The sequence below is a fragment of the Mizuhopecten yessoensis genome, unplaced genomic scaffold, assembly GCF_002113885.1.
Source record: "Mizuhopecten yessoensis strain PY_sf001 unplaced genomic scaffold, ASM211388v2 scaffold10771, whole genome shotgun sequence".
NCBI lineage: Eukaryota > Metazoa > Mollusca > Bivalvia > Pectinida > Pectinidae > Mizuhopecten > Mizuhopecten yessoensis.
The window spans coordinates 266,558-284,479 of NW_018408713.1; the positions used below are offsets into that span (position 1 = coordinate 266,558).

Consider the following 17,922-nt stretch of genomic DNA (forward strand, 5'->3'; position numbering starts at 1 on the left):
ATAGCTGACATATTAGCAATGATATTTAGTATGTACATGCTGTACTTCACACCATAATAGCAATGGTATTTATTACACTCACAAGCTACCATTGACTTAATTAATAGTAACAACAGTTCAGATTAGCACACATAAATTATAAAAAGACAAAATAGCAATGACGTTTTTAGCGCCAAAATGCTGCAGTCCAAATAAATGGCGATCGCCTTTTAGCAGCATTAATAAACCCAGACATTAACAGCAAACATACACTGTGGTGAACACAAGCCTACATTACATCGGGAGTATGGAACTGCTCTCTTTTAATGTGATCCACAGTATTGCATTTTATTGCCTTCTATATGACAACAAATGGACCAATCAGGTGTCGGGATAAAAATAGGACAGCAGTCGATTGAATCTAAACTTTAACGTCAAAATCATGTAAATGCATTATATCAGTGTCTAGTTTTATCAACCTGGGAAAGGAATAACACTCGACGTCAATTTTTTCTCTTCTTATCATAGTAAGATAATTCATTGTCTTCAACTACAGCTACAAAACTCTCTTTTACCACCCAAATAATATTACCAACAAATATGTTACCACTAAACCAATACAAATCATATCGACCACCAAATATATTTCTGCTACAACAAGCATGTTTATACTGTCAGAAAGTTTAAAAAAATATTTTCAGTCTTTCTCAGCAGAAACATAATTTGTTAGTTTGTACCTTTATTGAGGGTCTAGATAAAAATACTACATAGATCTAAGCGTATTTGTACAAAAATTGGCACGACATGGGATGATGCACTACTAACGCTTCCAGTATAATCTTATTTACAAATAACAACAAACAAGTATTTCTCAATTATACTTAAATCTTCAGATCTCTCTACGCTTTAGGACGTTATTTGACCTATAACTATTCATTATCTTTCGAATATTTGATAAAATCACATCACAATTTAATATTCATGGGGAAACACGTTTGTAGAAATGTAGAAAATTTTCTCCAAAAACTGAGAGACATCCTTATATCTAAAGACGATTGAGACAATAAAGCTCTCCCTGGCATGGGTTCATTTAAGCAGGTAAAACAATTATTAAAATTTTAAATATTTCTATCTCCGACTTTAGGAACAGCTTACGATTTAACAATTGTAAATGACTCCCTGTACTGCGCGCTTCACAAAGGAATGTAACGTTAACTACATCATCATTGCTAATTACAGGTGTTGTTTTCCAAAATCAGTCGTTAAGAGCTCACAAGAGCTTTAATCAATTATCACTTTCCCTAAAAGAATTCTTCGACTAAAGCAAGGCTAATACTTGCAAATAGCACTATCAATGTCTCCTGTATAGCAAGTAGCCGTGCTCTTGTCAGAATTTACTTAAGGGATAGGAGCCAATATCAATTAAAGGCCCTTTGCCAGAGCCTCCAACTTTATCATACATCTTCTTCAAAACAATGTTAGTACCATAAGACATATATAAGACAATTTAGGATGTCCGAAACCGTATTTTGAATTTTCATAAAGCTAAAAAAGCAAATTTTTAGCGTATCCTACAGCACATTTTTATATAGCAACTTAGTTGCAATCATAGGTTTCCTTTATGTCTGAAAAAATATCAAAATAAATTACTAGCATTGCTTTTCGGGCTTTTTTTCTCATAATTTACAATGTTACATTATTTTGGTGTTAATATGCATGTACAAAAAACGTCCTAAATTTCTTCAATTTCCATTCATAAGCATTGATCACTAATTAGGTCATTTTCATTTTATAAAATAAAGACTCACATATTTATGATAAATAACCACTCAAAACGTTGAAGATATTTACATAAACCTTTACAAATCTTCCTTCTTTCTGATCCAGTGAAACACTCATCATCCGAACTCGAAAAACTCAGAAAATTCAAATTCAAGATACATTTTAAGAAATTTTGAAATTGTCCTTTAATTTATGGGGAAAAATATTTCAAATTATCTTTTATATTTCAGTGCGAAAAATTTAACACTACAATCATGTACAGCCACATATATACATGTGTATTCTGTGTCTCTAAATTTTGTACAGGGAGTCTCTAAATCATGTCTGATATCAATCTACAGGGAAGGGAGTCTCTAAATCATGTCTGATATCAATCTACAGGGAAGGGAGTCTCTAAATCTTCTTATATATATTTTTCATTCCTAGGAAAGACTTGATAAACACTGTGTTTTTCCTGCATCAACAAAATGGAAAATATTGTAGCTTGGATTTCTTTGGTCCCCTTACTGGATTATTTCTTAACCAATACTGCAGCTAAAATTTGATCACTTTTTGGTTTCTTTTCATGAGCAATTAACACAATGGATACCTCTGAAATCTCTTTATACAACATTTGATAAAATTGGGATACAAACCTGTCAAGATCTACTGTAGACTTACTGACTATAGTAACAAATTAATTGTCTAAATTGCTGAATAAAGTTGCATGGCAATTACTTATACATGTATTTTACTTCCATAAAAGTCTGTACTGAAAGACAAATTGTTTTCTCCCATTAAGCTATATAATATTGCAAGCTATAAGGCTATATCTTACTTCATGGATCAAATTCAAAATGGAATTTAAGCAGAAAAAATCATATTCAATACTCAATATTCAATCCTCCTTCATACTCAAGTAAAGCAAAAAATTATTAATAAAAAGTTGCACACATATATATAATAGTTTTATATTTACATAAGATTGGCATCGCCATCTATAACCCTGTCAAATTCATCTGGCAATCACAGGATTATGAATGCCAAAGCATAGCGATACAAGAATGGGAATTATGGTAAAAAATAAAATAGGTGTTCTCTATAGATATTTATACATAACCTAATTATAGTTTAGCAAGTTATTGATAATAAATAGTTTTTGTTATGAAATATTAAAAAAATTACTTCTTATTGTTTTTTTAACTATCAACACACATGTATTTTCTGCTGTTCCACCAGTTAAACATTCCAAATGTGTTACAGCAAAAATTGAATTATTTCAACTTCATCAAGAATATTTGGTTACTGAAAAATCTATACATATCAGGTGTTATCTAATTAACGTGCTTCACCGAAAGCTGTTTATCATACTTTAAAAATACATCCAATAACTAGAAATCGCTGATTTTCCAACACTTGAAGCAACGTCAAATGAATATTTATGAGACAGATTTCAACCAACCTTCATGCCAATCATTCTGCTTTTTAAATTGAAGCCGAATACAAACTCTGAGATACATGTACACTCTCCTAACAGCAAGTCACAGCATTCTTTTTAATTGATCATTCATGCTTGATTGTCGAAATGGAAGTTGCATCCCTTATTTTCTTATACATTCTACAAATATTTACCTCAGCAATACAAATTTGAAAATGAATGTGGTAAACAAAGACTACAATTTACATTTGGATTTTGAAACAAACATGACCTTTAAAACTATCTTAGTTGTTTAGTAACAGTAAGTATGCATTTTTGTGACCCCAGAGTGAAAAGGAATGCTTGACTAGTATGGGTGAATGGGGAATGTTTGTATATACCTGGGTAACACTAAGATTATTTGAAAAATAATATTTCTATATATATAAATGTATATATTATTTTGCCCTATGAAGGAAAGAATATTGTAAATGTACATATTGTAGCGTTTTTTCGAGCTTTAACCCTTTCACCCCTAGGTTACTTTAGTAGACTCTACCATACATTGATCTGGATGAGTCCATTATGGTCTACAGTGGTGAAAGGTTAAATATTATGATAAATTATCAATGCGCCAATTGAAGTTCATGTATGTTGTTCTCTATTACATATTTTGTGGGTGTGCCGTTCCATCAATGCACTTATCTGTTAAAATTTGATAATGCGCTAAAATTTGAGTGCACTAAAATATGTACATTTACAGCAGATCAGCAAAACTTCAATGAAAAGCATGATTACTAGATATCATAAGCTACATGTATAAGTACTTTGTAGGATTCCTGGGAACCATGTTATCGCAAGAATAAGTACATAAAATATAATAATATAATATAAAACGGTTAAACCAGAAACAGGGACATAATGGTATAATAATTAATGAGACTTATTCCAAGTCCTAGTCAGCGTTATATAAACATATATATACAGAAGCTTCTTATTAACATCTATCTTCTACAAGTCAGCTTTCAGACATTTTTCAAAGTTCATGTACACAGTACCATAAAAATCCAAATATAGATACTTAGTGATGTGTAATATATTATATATAAGTTGACAGAATTTTTGGTAATAAGCTTTAAAAAAAAATGTAAAAAATCTGTTTATTGTTAATGTGCATTTTTTTCTTGACTTAATGTACAATATTCTCTAAGACTAAAATACAAACTGACATATGAGCAAGATTGTTGACAATAAGTCATATCTCTGATTTCTCATAATGAACTTCTCTAGTTTGAATTAAAACAAATTGTATAATCGCTGCAATGCTCACTGATCCAGGAGGCTTGTTAATTTTTAACAAATATGTCCATGCAATTGTGAACAAAATATTTTTATACTGTAGTGTAGTGTGAAACCCACTACTTCAGTGATGATGGCTCAGTTATTAAAAAAAAAAAGATGAGAAAAAAAGCAAAAATAAAAGAAGCAAAACAAATAATTAAAAAGCAAAAATCTTGTTGCATTGGAATGTTTAGTTTTATAATGGTCAGGCAAACCTGCCAACTTGAGGTAAGAATTTACAGAAAAAACATTCAGTTTCCAATAACCTTAGTACCTAAGTACCTCAACCCCTAAAATTTCAATTTTCAAATGCACAAGGCACTTTAAAACGCAAATGTATTACAGTCGAATCTGCTCAAACGACTTTCTGTATTAAACGACCATCTGTCTTATGCGACCACTTTTCATTCCATTTACTTGAAGTTTTGCTATGAAGGGGGTACAACTTTTTTTTCATGGAGAGGATGGAAGAATTTAAAGTGACAATCTATCTTTAAATATTCGCTTTTCTACTTTATCACTTAAATTTGAGAAGAAAAAAAATATGTCCATACCCAAAATTCATTGAAATATATTGCTGCATCATATTGTTCTGTACATATGCCATAACTGATAAGTCAACCGACTTAAAGTAATAAAGAACTTGAACTTGACTTATAAACTGAACTATAATTAAAGCTTTGTAATAAGCACTCCTTAAATCACACATCACCTTAAAGCATCTTTAAATTGTCAGTTATCATGTCAAAGTTACATTATATAGATTTAGATTTTTACGCTAGTGTTTATAAAATATGTTTAAAACAAATCTGAATATTCACAAGCCTTTTGGCAAGTGCAAGTGGCATAAGAAGTTATCTAACAAAATGTGCTTCAAATTAAAGACAGAAGAGTATAAGATTCTGTTTAGCATGTGACATCATAGACCTTAGACACATTATCTGATGTACAAGAATATAACATTCTGTTTATTATTCACATTAAACACTATATTAGAATGAAACAATCGTGTAAGAATCTGTTTATTATATCATGAACTGTTGACACCATCTTTAAATAGATGTAAAAAGTTTTAAATTCTATTTCTCTTCAAAGGAAGTGATTTGAGACAGTATTTTACCGGAGAAATGTGCTTTTCAATAAAAAAAATAGTTCCAATTTTAATTTCATGCGAAATTATGAAAGTTACCCAATGGTGTAATGGGATAACTTGTAATGAAATAACACTTTACATAGCTGATGCTTCTACAGCGTTTTCATTCACAAAAAAACTTTGTATAAAAGAAACCCACCACATACAATCAGGGTCCAGTCATTTAAACCTATCTAGCTTGAGGATTTAGTCAAATAACATTTCAATATTTGATTTTTTGAAAAATATCCAGACATTTTTGAGTTTTTTGTAATCAGGCAGTCATCCTGAATCTCTTTATATAATTCAATTTGAATTTCAATGTAAATGTACTAGATAGTCTTTTTGTATCATTTCATTCACTTCATTCAAAATGATAATATGGATTATGTTAACAGCTTTTGTAAATGACCCCTTATGTTGATAACAATTTAAAAGATGGGCTTTGATAATAACATTTACCAGTCAGCATATAGACGTTAATACTTTGTCACTCAAACACATATATATTAAAATCTTCTCATAAATCTAACATTTTAAATGTAACAAAATCTATTTTTATATATCAGACTGGCAGGCTACTTGTGTGCAATTAGTTTCTAAGATTTATGCCCTCGCACACACCATGCACATACAATCATTCTCTCCCTCCCTACAGCAGCGACATCTAACACTTAACATAAAGTTTCCCGTGCAAGTAAAATTAAGACAACTTTTTCTGAGAACACTCCTTGTAGTTCAGTCTTTCATGAGAGTCGGTCTACAAACATTTTTTAAGATGAAGTGCAAAACACAAAAACTGTTTAAATTCTTCAGATGCTATCTGATGACTTATGGGAAAGTCGATCTCGGAGTCAGTTTGAAAACAGTCTAAACGACCTTTGTGATATTTTAAACTGTTCAGATGTTTCCTCATGTTAGTCCCCACAGGGTTTTCTGCAACGTATGGCTCGAGAAAAAGTTTAAAGAATCAGCATAAATAATCTTTGTAGTTCTTGAGTTTTTTTAGTTGTTTCTTTATTTGTCTAACAAAATCCGCGGGCTGTATCACGATAGAAATGTCTCGGCCCACTGCATTCAGCAAACGCTCAATCTGGCAAAGCAATAATAGAACCAGTAAAACACAGGTCTTAGACATTTTTGGTATTACTGCATAAATAATTGGTTTAATCATTATTGCTACAAAACAACTTATTGTGTTAAGAGTCTGCTGTCTTTAGAAAACAGGTCAATTAACATTGATGTTTAAATTCCTGATAATTTTTCTGACAAATTTGAAATTAACGAAGTGTTACTTTTATAAATTCCAAATCCCGGGTACTGTTTTACGTAGTCTACATTTTTTTTTTAGTATATACTTATTTTAAGGGAATGCAAACTTTCCCTACATATTTATACATACCTCCTCTCCTTTGTATGAGAAGTTGAGTGATCGGCAGTTGATTTCAGTCAGCATCCAGTTACATTCCCCTGTTCCTTCCACCGATTTGGCTCGCTTTTGAAGGCCACACCTGGCCACCAATCCATTTGGGTCCACATATGTGATCTGACAATATAATTGTTTCATAGTCAATATCTTATACATAAAACATACCAGTATCCTGTGTTATTATTTTTTCATATTATTCCCAACAAGTGATTGGCCAGGAGTGCATCACTTGTCCACAGATGAAAACCGATATAGACTTGGAGCGCATGATTTTTGTTGAAGGACTGGGTGTTTCTATAAATAGAAATGATGTCTCCTAACAACTCACCGTCCTGCTTCCGAAGTGTTTTTGTTGTGTATTTTTATCAGATTGCTTACATAACTGTTTCGAAAATATTAAGGGTTCTCGGTCAATATATCTTTTCTCGGGTCGATAAATCCAAGTATCAACCTCAGCCACAGGCTATAATTGAATATTATCATACAGACAAGATATTATGCATAGTACATACCAGGATCCTGTATCATCATACCGCCCATACCTTATACATACCAGGATCCTGTGTTATCATAAAGGCAATACCTTATATATAGTACATACCAGTATCCTGTGATATCCTACAGACCATACCTTATACACAGAACAAACCAGTATCCTGTGTTATCACACAGACCATACCTTATACATAGTACAAACCACTATCCTGTGTTATCATACAGAACATACCTTATACATAGTACAAACAAGAATCCTGTGTTATCATACAGACCTAGTACATACCAGTATCCTGTGATATCCTACAGACCATACCTTATACACAGAACAAACCAGTATCCTGTGTTATCATAAAGGCAATACCTTATATATAGTACATACCAGTATCCTGTGTAATCATACAGACAATACCTTATACAAACCAGTATCCTGTGTTATCATCCAGACCATACCTTATACATACAACATACCAGTATCCTGTGTTATAATACAGACCATACCTTATACACAGAACAAACCAGTATCCTGTGTTATCACACAGACCATACCTTATACATACCACTATCCTGTGTTATCGTAAAGACAATACCTTATACATACCAGTATCATGTGTTATCATACAGACCATACCATATACATACCAGTATCCTGTGTAATCATACAGACAATACCTTATACATACCAGTAGCCTGTTTTATCATACAGACAATGCCCTATACATTCCAGTATCCTGTGTTATCATAAAGACAATCCCTTATATATAGTACATACCAGTATCCTGCGTTGTCATACAGACCATACCTTATATATAGTACATACCAGTCTCCTGTGTTATCTTAAAGACAATCCCTTACACATACCAGTATCCTGTGTTATCGTAAAGACAATACCTTATACATAGTACATAACAGTATCCTGTGTTATCATACGGACCATACCTTATACATAGTACATAACAGTATCCTGTGTTATCATACAGGCCATACCTTAGGGGGACCAGTATCCTGTGTTATCATCCAGACCATACCTTATACATACCAGAATCCTGTGTTATCATACAGACCACACCTTATACATACTAGTATCCTGTGTTATCATACAGGCCATACCTTAGGGGGACCAGTATCCTGTGTTATCATCCAGACCATACCTTATACATACTTGTATCCTGTGTTATCATACAGCCAATACCTTATACATACCAGTATCCAGTGTTATCATAAAGACAATACCTTACACATACCAGTATCCTGTGTTATTATACAAACAATACATTATACATACCAGTATCCTGTAAAACATACCAGTATCCTGTGTTATTATACAAACAATACATTATACATACCAGTATCCTGTGTTATAATACAGACCATACCTTATACAAACCAGTATCCTGTGTTATCACACAGACCATACCTTATACATACAACATACCAGTATCCTGTGTTATCACACAGACCATACCTTATACATAGTACGTACCAGTATCCTGTGTTATCCTACAGCCCATACCTTATACACAGAACAAACCAGTATCCTGTGTTATCACACAGACCATACCTTATACATACCAATATCCTGTGTTATCATACAGAACATACCTTATACATACTAGTATCCTGTGTTATCATACAGCCAATACCTTATACATACCAGTAGCCTGTTTTATCATACAGACAATGCCCTATACATTCCAGTATCCTGTGTTATCATACATACCATACCTTATACATACTAGTATCCTGTGTTATCATACAGACCTAGTACATACCAGTATCCTGTGTTATTATACAAACAATACATTATACATACCAGTATCCTGTGGTATCATAAAGACAATACCTTATGCATAGTACATACCAGGATCCTGTGTTATCATACAGACCATACCTTATACATAGTACATACCAGTATCCTGTGTTATCCTACAGACCATACCTTATACACAGAACAAACCAGTATCCTGTGTTATCATACAGACCATACCTTATACATAGAACATACCAGTATCCTGTGTTATCATACAGGCCATACCTTATAAATACCAGTATCCTGTGTTATCATACAGGCCATACCTTATATATACCAGTATCCTGTGTTATCATACAGACCATACCTTATACATAGTACACTGTACTGGGTTTGCGATGTCAGAGGATTATTAAGAGATGAATCAAAACAGCTTCACTCTTCAACTTTTCATTCAATCCCGGAAATAAGATACGGAGACGGAATACCATAATACACAAACCGACCAATTCCGGATATTCCATTGATGGTTATATTACAATATATACCATATATATAACAACATACCAGGATCCTGTGGTATCATACAGACAATACCTTATACATAGTACATACCAGGATCCTGTGTTATCATACAGACCATACCATATACGTTTAATAGTATCCTGTTTACGAGTATTTTTGTGTTCATAATCTTTAGTAGAATATTTTGGAATCCAATAACATTCCTATCAAATAATTCTGTGTTTTAATAATAAGTAAAATATTGATATCTAAAATGTTACCTAATAAGTTCAGAGTTCTGCTTAATATCTCAAAATAAGGCTAATAAATATTAAAGTTCCAATAACGCTCGATGGAATTTATCCCTTTTAACTCATTCACCCCAGAAAACACATTTGAACTCTTCCAACTTAAAGGTTGGAATAGTTCATTATGAAATTTCAGGGGTGAATGAGTTAAGATAATTTATTTATTTATCTAATATTTCAATTCAACATACCCGAGGGTCCAATTACAGAATTGATAACAATGATGACAATAATATGTCTTTCCATAGACAATTGTATTTGAAAAAAGTTAAAAAAAAATATTTTTGCAAATGAACAAATTATTAGAAAATCTGTAAATCAAATTAAGGAAATAATTGAACAATTGATGTCATATGAATAAGCAATACATCAACACAAAGCCACTTAAATTATATATAGGTTTTATACAGCGACATCTTACCTCAGCTGTCCCCCCTTCACGGGTGATACCAAGATTCTCACCATCATGGTTTCTGCGGATTGCTAGAATGGTGGCATAGGGGAGACGTTTTACCACCAACGTGACCCGTTTGGACTGTGTCTGTTTCAATAGTTTGGAGGCGTGGGAGGAGCTGGTCACCCGAACATCCTCTACTGATAATAACTGGTCCCCTATGTGGATCTTTTCAGCCAGACGAGGACAACGCCGTCCATCCCAGCCAGCAATCCTATTCAATGCCAAAATTGCAGAAGATTCATTTAATGAAATAAATATGCAATACCACATATGCACGAGTGAATATTTACGTCCGCCCAATAAATGAGTGCTTTCTGATTCATAAGAAAAACACAAGTGTGTGGTCTTGCTTTTATCACATTCCTTCCGTATTTGGTTGAGATCGATACAAAGATTTCATAAACTTTGATATTTTTTTCAAATACCGGGAACTTTTCAGTTCGCCATGACAAGGGGATTCCCATAAAGGGTAGTTCCAGCTAGTATGGTGATACAACATCTTGTATCACACATGTGTGATACAAACTGACAGAAAACATCAACAGAAAATTGTTGTATTACTATTGTAAGATTACATAGGTATGTGATAAAACAAGACACTGCCAACATTTTTCATCATGTTGATTGATAACGTTAAAGTAGATGCAAATCACTGATGCATTTTTTCGTGTTATACAGTTGGTGAAATTCCTTAACCCTTTAAGTGCTAGTCACAACTATAGTTGCGCTGTATGTCTGTGGCCACCACTGCTAGTCACAACTATAGTTGCGCTGTATGTCTGTGGCCACCACTGCTAGTCACAACTATAGTTGCGCTGTATGTCTGTGGCCACCACTGCTAGTCACAACTATAGTTGCGCTGTATGTCTGTGGCCACCACTGCTAGTCACAACTATAGTTGCGCTGTATGTCTGTGGCCACCACTGCTAGTCACAACTATAGTTGCGCTGTATGTCTGTGGCCACCACTGCTAGTCACAACTATAGTTGCGCTGTATGTCTGTGGCCACCACTGCTAGTCACAACTATAGTTGCGCTGTATGTCTGTGGCCACCACTGCTAGTCACAACTATAGTTGCGCTGTATGTCTGTGGCCACCACTGCTAGTCACAACTATAGTTGCGCTGTATGTCTGTGGCCACCACTGCTAGTCACAACTATAGTTGCGCTGTATGTCTGTGGCCACCACTGCTAGTCACAACTATAGTTGCGCTGTATGTCTGTGGCCACCACTGCTAGTCACAACTATAGTTGCGCTGTATGTCTGTGGCCACCACTGCTAGTCACAACTATAGTTGCGCTGTATGTCTGTGGCCACCACTGCTAGTCACAACTATAGTTGCGCTGTATGTCTGTGGCCACCACTGCTAGTCACAACTATAGTTGCGCTGTATGTCTGTGGCCACCACTGCTAGTCACAACTATAGTTGCGCTGTATGTCTGTGGCCACCACTGCTAGTCACAACTATAGTTGCGCTGTATGTCTGTGGCCACCACTGCTAGTCACAACTATAGTTGCGCTGTATGTCTGTGGCCACCACTGCTAGTCACAACTATAGTTGCGCTGTATGTCTGTGGCCACCACTGCTAGTCACAACTATAGTTGCGCTGTATGTCTGTGGCCACCACTGCTAGTCACAACTATAGTTGCGATGTATGTCTGTTGCCACCACTGTTAATCACAACTATAGTTGCGCTGTATGTCTGTGGCCAGGACTGCTAGTCACAACTATAGTTGCGCTGTAAATCTGTGGCGACCACTGCTAGTCACAACTATAGTTGCGCTGTAAATCTGTGGCGACCACTGCTAGTCACAACTATAGTTGCGCTGTATTTCTGTGGCCAGGACTGCTAATCACAACTATAGTTGCGCTGTATTTCTGTGGCCACCACTGCTAGTCACAACTATGGTTGCGATGTATGTCTGTGGCCACCACTGTTAATCACAACTATAGTTGCGCTGTATTTCTGTGGCCAGGACTGCTAATCACAACTATAGTTGCGCTGTATGTTTGTGGCCACCACTGCTAATCACAACTAAGTTGCGCTGTAAATCTGTGCCCACCACTACTAATCACAACTATAGTTGCGCTGTATGTCTGGGGCCACCACTGCTAATCACAACTAAGTTGCGCTGTAAATCTGGGGCCACCACTACTAATCACAACTATAGTTGTGCTGTATGTCTGTGGCCACCACTGCTAGTCACAACTATAGTAGCGCTGTATGTCTGTGGCCACCACTGCTAGTCACAACTATAGTTGCGCTGTAAATCTGTGGCGACCACTGCTAGTCACAACTATAGTTGCGCTGTAAATCTGTGGCCACCACTACTAATCACAACTATAGTTGTGCTGTATGTCTGTGGCCACCACTGCTAGTCACAACCATAGTTGCGATGTATGTCTGTGGCCACCACTGCTAGTCACAACTATAGTAGCGCTGTATGTCTGTGGCCACCACTGCTAATCACAACTAAGTTGCGCTGTAAATCTGTGGCCACCACTACTAATCACAACTATAGTTGCGCTGTATGTCTGTGGCCACCACTGCTAGTCACAACTATAGTTGCTCATTCTATAAAATGGTATTTTATATGGTCAACAGCTAATCATGTTGATTAAAATTTAATCAAACATATCAAATAACCAATTTCCATTGGTATTAATATGTTTTGATATTTTAATATTAACACAAGTATTATTTTTGCAATATTTTTACTAAAATTGTGACTTATGAAGTTATATCTAAATTTGAACTACAGTGAAAATTAAATTTTCCTAATTAATTCAGCACTGATTGGTTACTGTATGTTATTTTAATGTAGCACTCTAAGGGTTAAATTAAACAGGATGTAATACTAAAAATACAATAACTTACTGCTTCTGTGATAATACTTACCAGACTCCATTGTACATTTCAACGAGAGCAACTGCATTGGCTGACTTTGGACTTACGTCAAGTCCAACTCCATGTTCTTTTTGCTCCTCATTTAATAAATCTACTTGGCTCTGCTTCAAAGGAATCACCACAATGGACGCTGCAGACTGTCGGATCTGCTGCCTCTCTGTGAGGGAGACTTGTCTTCCAACTGAAATATACATGTACCAACAGTGATTAAGGCATTTCTTAAACAAGAGGCCCATGGGCCTAAACAGTCACCTGAGTAAGTTCTGAAGTACTCAAATTGTAGCATTTTTTTTCAATTGGCACAAAGTTACTTTGGAGAGAGGCCATACACCCAAACTAACCTGGAAACCAGGCATGCACTTGCTGAATAGTTGAATTAGATGGTAGGTTTACTGGATTATGTACAGATGAAGTTGTAAATGCCCTAGCCAGGCTAGGGTGGCCATTAGAAGGTTACATTCTCCCACCCTTCACAGGTGTGTCTCTGGTTTTAGCCAGAAATTATCTCAGTCAATGAGGGGTCCGGGTGACCATCTTGGATTTTATGATCGGCACAAAAAGTAAGAACACTTGTTCGGAACCTCTTAAAGATTATTTGTACAACTAAAGAAATGAATTGTTGCAGATAATCTTAAGAAGTCAAATTTTTATGTCTCAGCAGTAACTCTGATATGGCCCATACTTGTCCGAGATCTTATTGATATAAAGCAGCATAGCAAAATTTATCAAAATCCATTCACTTTTACTCATGAAGTTATTGTGTGCACAAGAAAAAATTTAACGCACGACACACGGCGCATGACGACAGACGAAAACGAATGGCAATAGGTCACCATGACCTAAGGTCAGGTGACCTACAATTCTATTAGGTCCATGAGTCATAACACAATGCATTTTTCTTTGTAAGGTTATTCAGAAGAAGTTGTTTAAAGCAAAAAATTCCTGCTGGACAGACGGATAGACAACAGATAGAAGATACACCATGGCATAAACTCTCATGGCCCTTCGTGGTCTTTTCAAAAGCATTTTGAATTTTTTAATATTCCAAAAATCTCAGTTGAAAGCTTTTTAACATGCATTTTATTTTGAAGATCAACAGTCCCAAGTCTTCATGTTCATATAAAAAAATAATAATAATAAATATAAAATAATAACCAATACCTTGAGGACGTGAAATGGCTTGGTCATCGAGAGATTCTGCCCTGGATGGTGCAGGGTCTAGCCTTGTGGTTAGGGTACCACCAGTTTTGCCTGGGATGTACACACTGACAGATCGATTTGTATTCCTTCGTATACTTCTCTTTGGTGGCAGTGGAGGGTTGGAATTCCTTCCAGTTGCATCCTCGTACACTGGCTCAGTGTCCTCCTCTTTAGATGCACCTGAACCTGACGAAGAAGTAGTGCTGCTTTTTGAGTTCGTTTCCGCATCTGGCAGAAAATTAAAGGTGAATCCATCGTGTGATGGGGATGTTGCTCTTTCAGATTTTGTTGATGAAAGCAAGTTTTGCTTTTCACTACTGCAATCAAAGTCTGTTGGTAGTGAAGGCAATGGTCGCATAGAAATAGGGCTACGTCGAACAGGTGAGGTGACAGATGTCTGTGTCTGAGAAGGAAGAGAATCCAAAGAAGGCGCTGCTGGACAGCACAACTTTTCTAGTGAAGGAGGTTTTTTGTTCGGTAAAGTATCTAAGGATGGAGGTTTGGGTGCCAGAAAGGAATCCATAGATTTGGTCTTTGGTGTTGTAGAAGATTTGGAATTTTCACAAGATTCTTCCATTGAAGAACTACTGTGAGATTTTGAAGCTTTTTTCTGAGGTACAGAATACAAGGCTTTCGGAGGTTCAACATCAGCCATAGATGAATTACTGTGAGACTTTGAAGTTCGTTTCTGTGGAACTGAATACAAAGTTGGCGCAGGTTCCGGAGTTACTCGCCAGGGCGGTCGACCAGGACGTAGTACCTCCTCGGTTGAGAGGCCAGCCACAGGCTTGGCAGACTTAGGAATGGAATACAAGGAATCAAGTTCACCGAAATCACTCGGACCACTTGTGGCAAAGGTTGCTGGATGGATAACCATATTAGACCCCTGCGGAAGACTTAGCTGTGAGGAGGGGGGAATTTGAGTGTGGACAAGAGTGCCCTCAGATCGGGCAAAGTCATAGATGTTTTCGGCTCTTACATTAATAGGTTCTTTGACCAAGAAACTTTTTCCAAAGTCATAAATATTTGAAGCAATTTCTTTATCAGGGACCACATTTTGCCCATGAACTTTTGTATCGCATAAATTATAATTTTCATCTTTCCCACCCAAAGTCATTTGCTTAACCGCAGCTGCAGCAGAATCTAATTCCAGCTTGTTTCCTGTAGCATGTACACCCTCCTCATCACTAGAAGAAGAATGTTTAACAGACTTTTGTGTCCAATTAAAGTTAAAACTGTCTTCAGGAGTAGGTGTATTAAAATTGTAATAATCATCACTTTTCTCAACCCTCGCATCTGGCAAACGAACAAACAGCTGGGCGTCATCGTAGGCTTTCAAAGTCGATTTCCTACTATTCACATCATTATTTTCCAGACTTCGTACCCATGGGTCTGTTGCTGCACTGTCTGAATTAGACTTTCTAAGTTCAACAACGTTATCATACCCGTCATCCAAATCCTCGATGTCATCAGCGTTAGATGTTACCAGAGGAGATCGCACAGACACATTGTCTTCACTGACAGACTTTGATGAAGTTTTCTTTAGTCCTCCTTCTAGTAAATTTATACTACATTTTCTTCTTGGAGGCGGTTTTGGATCAGAATTGCAATTTATAGGTCTTATAAATGTCGGTCCTTTTTCTATAAGTGATGTACCTCTTGCTGGTAAGGGGGGTACAGACCTTGACATGGCATTTACCCGATCCATGTCAAATTCTGAAAACGGTCTCCCAGAGGTACGAAATTTTTGTGAATCTGATCTTTGAGGCACAGATGGAAGTTTATTGGACAACCAGAAGTCCTTGGTGACGAAATCATCCTCAGATGTGTCTACATCATTGTCACTGTCTTTATCAGCAGTCACGGAGCTGCCACCCTCAGCTCCCTGCAGGGGACTTCGAGCATATTCTGAAAAACAAAGAACAACATCAAATTATGACATCAAGAAAATATCATGATAATCTAGCAAAAATTTAAATTCTTGCAAAGAAGTAAAGGAGAATTGCAAAAATTGAAATTCAAGTTCCTGCCAATGAGTAGATTAAAGGAGAAATGCAAAAATTCAGAGATTCATATTGGGGTAAATTACTTATACACATATTTTATGTATACTATATTTTACAAAATCACTTCTTCAGACATACCGGTATTTGCAAAAAAATGATTTTAAAAATGAGACAATGAAAAATTTAATAACATTTGCAAGCAAAATGATGTATAATATTTTGCTAGCCCCTGACATGCAGATTACACGTAATCTTTGTCAATTATAAAATCTGAATATTTCATACATTTATTTTCATTCGTATTTTAGGATAGGATTATAATGTGGAATACCTGAATTCTAAGCTTGTTTATTAGAAAACCAATATCAATCTTATAATATACAGAGGTTAGGAACAACAATCATTCTATCACTATTATCTGTGTAGATATATAGAGCTGTCATACTTTTTGGTTTAGTTGGAATTTCCGGGCTTTGAGGACCAGCAAAGGCTCCAGACAGATCTGTTTTTGAATTAGTTTCTTCACCATCCACCTCTTCTTCCTCATCATCATCGTCAATATGGTCGATCAAATCAATAAAATCTTGGTAATCTTCCTGGCTAGGTTCTGGTATTACGGTATGGTTTTGGAAGATGTGAGGAGCTGGGGCTGAAGCAGAGACTGATGCACCAGCTTCAAACATCGCCTCCTGTTCCAGGCCTGTCTTTTTCGGTGTATACCGGACAGGGTATTCCACATACACATGCTCTGTGTTTTGTTTCTGTGACAGAAAGTATTTTTTTACAACATCAGTGTTCAAAACCCTCTATTTTAGGAACTTCTGATTAAATATCTCAACAATGGGATAAGGAGGTGCCTTAAATTCATTGCTTTGAAGTTCGGGATGCTACCATGTTTGTGTACGTGACAAAAGCCGTTTCCCCTCAGGTACAGCAGTTGACATGACCCAACGTGTATACATTGTGTAGTTTGGACAAAATGCATAATGTATTTTAGGGTTGAGGCTAATTTAAGTATTTTCTTTGATCAATGACACAGTCAGTCGTGCCAAATGACTCATCGGTTTGTCACGAGGGGACCCTTCAAATTTTACAGGCCCCTGTTCGACTCCTCTGTTCTGCCAAATAGGGGCCATACACATTAACACACTTACACCCTTTGTCTGTACATGCAACACTGAGAGGGGGGGCACAGGTACACCTTTTGTCTGTACATGCAACACTGAGAGGGGGG

At 36.0% G+C, this 17,922-nt stretch overlaps 1 protein-coding gene across 2 annotated transcripts in view; it reads right to left on the reverse strand.

The window, feature by feature from the left end:
* Positions 1-3,707: 3,707 nt before the first annotated feature.
* LOC110462324 overlaps positions 3,708-17,922 on the reverse strand; it is a 41,562-nt gene continuing 27,347 nt past the window's right edge. For both annotated transcript variants that reach the window (XM_021516252.1, XM_021516253.1), the window contains exons 5-10: positions 17,134-17,449; positions 14,644-16,590; positions 13,474-13,663; positions 10,538-10,784; positions 7,033-7,176; positions 3,708-6,723 (exon numbers count right to left, since the gene is read on the reverse strand). In XM_021516252.1, coding sequence (XP_021371927.1) covers positions 6,601-6,723; positions 7,033-7,176; positions 10,538-10,784; positions 13,474-13,663; positions 14,644-16,590; positions 17,134-17,449 — 2,967 coding nt within the window. In that variant the 3' untranslated portion in view covers positions 3,708-6,600. The remainder of the gene's footprint in view (positions 6,724-7,032; positions 7,177-10,537; positions 10,785-13,473; positions 13,664-14,643; positions 16,591-17,133; positions 17,450-17,922) is intronic.